Below are 4841 nucleotides of genomic sequence, written 5' to 3'. Positions count from 1 at the left end.
GAGACACTACCGTGTCTCCAGATAAGAATGCCCACTCACCTCAAATTTTGATAAAAAGGCACTGAATCGATGCGTTTTCGAGTAAAAATAAAGATTTGACAAGAAAAAAGTATCGCTCTGCTCCGCAAACCTAGATATTAATCCTTAAAGTTGACGACTATTCGGGTTAGGAAATGTGTCACAGTAGTGGTTCACTGCGTTAAAAACACAAATTAACTGCTTTTAAAATACAAATTCACTACTTTAGCAGAGAATTTATGTTTTTAAAGCACAGTGAACCACTGTTATGACAGATTTTCTAACCCGAATAGTCGTCAACTTTAAGGATTAATATCTCGGTTTGCAGAGCAGAGACACTTTTTTCTTGTGAAATCTTTATTTTTACGCGAAAACGCGTTGATTCAGTGTATTTTTATCAAAATTTGGGCTCTTCTTAACATTTACCTTTGTCACTAATTGTATTATAACCTATCAATCAAGTGAAACCAAGATGGCGGATGAGAATACCTACATATCTAGTGCCCTACTGCAGATCAGGGGCTCTATTCTTGAAAACAAGAAGACTAGAACTAAGGAGGATCAACTCGTGTGGTGGGGATGAGTCAAAAAACGTCCGCAGTTATTCATACAATGTGCAGCGGCACTGCGCATTGTGTGAAAGTTCGATATAAGAGCGACAAAGTGACGATTATAGAACGACAGAGCGACGACTATATACAGCGACAGAGAGGACTAATGAATCGCAAGAGTGGGGGAAGTTATCCGTCGCCACTTTTTGCCTCACCCCCACTACCGCTATTGGCACGAGTTGATCCTCCTTAGTTCTAGTCTTCTTGCTTGAAAAATATCGCATACGAAAAACTAGGGAAATACTATAGTATGCGTCACACTATGGCATTTCCCTAGTTTTTTGTGTGCGATAAGCGGGGAGCACAGACTCTTGCATAACGCATAACACGTAATGCATAAGAAAATGTACCAATCAAAGCTCTCCGTTTCTTTCCTTTCCATGAAATAAAGAATTCTGATTGATTAAATTTCTTATGCATTACATGTTATGCGTTATGCAAAAGTCTGTGCTCCCCGCTATACTTTTCAAGAATAGGGGCCCGCAATGTTCGTCGCATGCGACACGCAATATCCAATGAGCGTATAGCTTTAGAATGACAATCGATAAAGCTGTATGCTCATTTAATATCGCGTGTCGCGCGCAACCAACATCTGCAGCCGGCAGAAGACGGCCAATCTCCTTTTCATTCTCTCTCCTATTACACCTTGTAGACTGCGGTCCACTTGACGCTACAAATGCTTCAAAGCATTCTTTGATTAGTCAATTCTTTATTTTAATTGGTCGCTCAAACGCTTTGAAGCGTTTGTAGCGTCAAGTGGACTGCAGCCTAAATGAAAAGAGATAGAGATGGCCGTCTTCCACGGTCACTCTCTCTTACTTTTATCGACCATTTTGACACATGGATCGCGCGGTCCATTCTCCATAATTTTTCACTTTTCACTTTTCATCCGAAAAAAAAGTTTCATGATTGACCCTCAGATCAAAGAAATGCGCTACTTTTATTAATATAGAGCTTTACCTCTATCCCTATTGTCTTTCTTTTCTCCGTCGAGCCGCGATTTTCTATAGTTTAATAAAGGGAAGGCTCGCTCCAGTATGTTATAGAGCTCACTGGATATTCTGGCCCAAATATCGCATTTTTGTATTCAACTTATACTTTTACACAACCACAATAAATACTTATTTATTCCATTGTAAACAGCACCGCTCTTTTTTTTATTTGTATCTCATCTCCTGTATGAACCTCTTTTGCGTTCTGACCAATCAGAAACCGACAATCTATTTCCGTGCAAGTCAGGTAGTTAGACATAAACGTTGTTTCTTCTTCTCGTATAAATTATCGTATGTTTTACTTATATATAATATCTTATATTATTTTCTGATAAACGAATAACAAATTATTTTATTACGTATATGTATATTTCAATTGTTTGTATAACAGTACATTTATTTAGACTGCCTAAAACGAAGTTTAGACTTCGAAAATGAATTCCGTATGAAATTACTCTATCACATCACGTTTATGAGAAAATTGAACCTAAATGTGCCGAAAATGACATTTATACTTTTGAGATGAAGAATCTCAAAAACGTGATATGAGTATGAGATAGTAATTTCATATACGATTCATTTTCAGCGACAAAAAATTTATAAAAGTTGCCTATTGTACTGACTGTTTTATGCAAGAAGAAACAGTTACAATGAAAAAAAAAGAACTTAAATCCGTAGATAAATATGTATAACTCTTTGAGGAGCGCTTATGCAATTTGAATAATCACCTATATTTTTTTACAATGGGATATTAAAAAAATAATACAATGTTATGTGCGTTTTGTTCATAGAATAGTGCTATTATTTTCATTTAAATCAAATTTTTGTTAATTGTTTAAACAAATTATATGTGATAATTTTGATTTCAGATTCATAATTAGCGACCTCATAAATCATGCAGATGATTATTTAAATTGCATAATCGATTTTTCCTCAAAGGATCACATTTATCTCTATAGAGATTTTAGTTCTTTTCTTTTCATTGCATCTATTACTTCTTGCACAAAGCAGTCAATTCAATAGGTGACTTTTATAGATTTTTTAGTAGCTAAAAACAAATCTGTAAATGAAATTGCTTTATCACGTCACGTTTTTGAGACACTTCAGCTCAAAAGTATTTAAAAATGCCATTTCCAATCCTTTTCGATTCAATCTTCTTGAAAATATGACGTAACAAAGTAATTTCATTTACAGATTAATTTTCAGTGACAAAAATCTATAAGAATTATTTTATCCTATTCGTAATCTAGAAAAAAATTTTAATTTATGAATAATGTAATTAATACACACACAACACACACGCACACGCACACGCACACGCACACACACACACACACACACACACAAGGTGTTAGTTAAATATGTTGCCATATTCAACAGAGCGATTCTTTGGTTTATTTCAAATAAAAAAGTCCATATAAACATGTGTCCTAAACGACTTAATTTCCGAAATACAGGTGAATGTTCGCAAATGTTTGACGAAACGGTAAATTGCGTTGGAGATATCTTCCTGCATAAATATGCCTTGCTTCACGTGAGTTATTATTTGCACAACCGTAAACAAAGTGATAAAGTCAAAATCAAAGTCACAAAATCAAAAATAGACTTCAGTTCTTTTGTTGCAACATCTAAGGTCACACTGATAAGATCAGTAAATAGATCTTTTTAGACTCTACAACTATTGTCTGAACACTTTTACGATTGGACCTTATCCTGTGAAGATAAAAGGGTGATACGGGTTGTCTGAAACACCTGGTATATGTGTATATTAATTACATTAGTATTCAAAATATATCATTCAAAATATATTTGACAATCCTATACATTTTCTTGTCGATTATAAAATATTATATTTTATTTCGTTAAGAATGAGTTGTCTTTGCATTTTAGCCTTATAGCTCGCATCAGATATGGAAGTCTTTCGTATTCTGGTAATTTCATCCAAGAATTAGAATTTATCGCAATTGCATTTGTTTTTATTAATGCTTCAACGGATTTTATTTTTAACGACCATGTACTTTTTAGTCTTTGAGAATTCACAGCATATGCAGCTTCAGGTAAATTGAAGATAAGTATCCTAAAATGCATACACACTGATAACAAGCAATACAAAAAATCAATTGTAGTGTATTAAGTAAGTCATATGTGTTCTTACATCTGACTTTCGCTTGGAGTTTGTATATCTTCAATGTATGTTATGTTAGTTGCATTAGGTGTAACTGTATTAATTGCAATAGGATATCCTCCTTTCCTCATTACAACAACGTGATCTACAATGATAAAATTTTAGATAAACTTCAAATTGCTAATCGCAGTTTAAAAAATTGTGACAAAATTAATGAGACATGAAAAATTTTATTAAAAATAATGTATCCCAAAGATTTTTAGCATACTAAAACTAAATAATTTTGAGATATACTAATCTTAAAATGCCAAAAAGACCTATTTTGGACATTTTTAAATTAGAATATCTCGTAAACTTGATGTGGAGAAATATTGGCTGCGGATTCGAATTCAGCATGAAAAAATCTATGAAAATCAGTAAATCACCTATGATTATAAGTGAGTCAACACAAAAAGTAAAAAAAAATAGAAATATTGCAAGTGTACCTACCGTCCTTAGTCGAAGTCCGATGCTACTACAATCATCCCCTTGAATTCCCCCACCAAGTCAGCTAGTGCATAGTTGATCTTTAAAACTGACAGCCTTGCCACAGCTAGATATATTTAATGATGCAAATATATTTAATGATCTTCATTTCTCTCGTAAGAGAGAAAAGCCGAGCAAAATCACAAAAAAATATTTATATGTATATACAGGGTGTCCTACAATTCGTGACCGAAATTTTAATAATATATTCTTGACATAAAAATAAGGCAAAAATAGTAATATCAAAGTGTCGAGGCTAAATTTTTTTTTTAATTAATAGCGGTTAAAGTTAACTAATCATAGAGCTGACATTTCGCGCGCTCAGGGACGGTACATCACACAAGCAGATGTTCGTACGCCTATGTTCACCCCATGTAAGATTAAAGTAACGTATTCAATAATGTTGAAATACTTTAGTAATCATGTTTAAACATAGAAAATAATTACATACATAACATAAAAATATATTACAGTATATTAAAAATAATAAATATGTATAATGAATTAATTTAAAAATTATTATAGCCTCGACATTTTGATATTAGGATTTTTGTCTTATTTTTAAGTCAG

At 33.0% G+C, this 4841-nt stretch overlaps 1 protein-coding gene across 2 annotated transcripts in view; it reads right to left on the bottom strand.

The window, feature by feature from the left end:
* Positions 1-3438: 3438 nt before the first annotated feature.
* Positions 3439-4841, bottom strand: part of LOC108727888 (uncharacterized) — a 5657-nt gene continuing 4254 nt past the window's right edge. For both annotated transcript variants that reach the window (XM_018456174.1, XM_018456175.1), the window contains exons 5-6: positions 3777-3891; positions 3439-3698 (exon numbers count right to left, since the gene is read on the bottom strand). In XM_018456174.1, coding sequence (XP_018311676.1) covers positions 3476-3698; positions 3777-3891 — 338 coding nt within the window. In that variant the 3' untranslated portion in view covers positions 3439-3475. The remainder of the gene's footprint in view (positions 3699-3776; positions 3892-4841) is intronic.

Source organism: Mycetomoellerius zeteki, unplaced genomic scaffold (genome assembly GCF_001594055.1).
Source record: "Mycetomoellerius zeteki isolate Tzet28-1 unplaced genomic scaffold, Tzet1.0 scaffold560, whole genome shotgun sequence".
NCBI classification, from domain to species: domain Eukaryota; kingdom Metazoa; phylum Arthropoda; class Insecta; order Hymenoptera; family Formicidae; genus Mycetomoellerius; species Mycetomoellerius zeteki.
The sequence above is the reverse complement of the archived record's forward strand: the minus strand, read 5'-3'. Positions and strand labels throughout refer to the sequence as shown.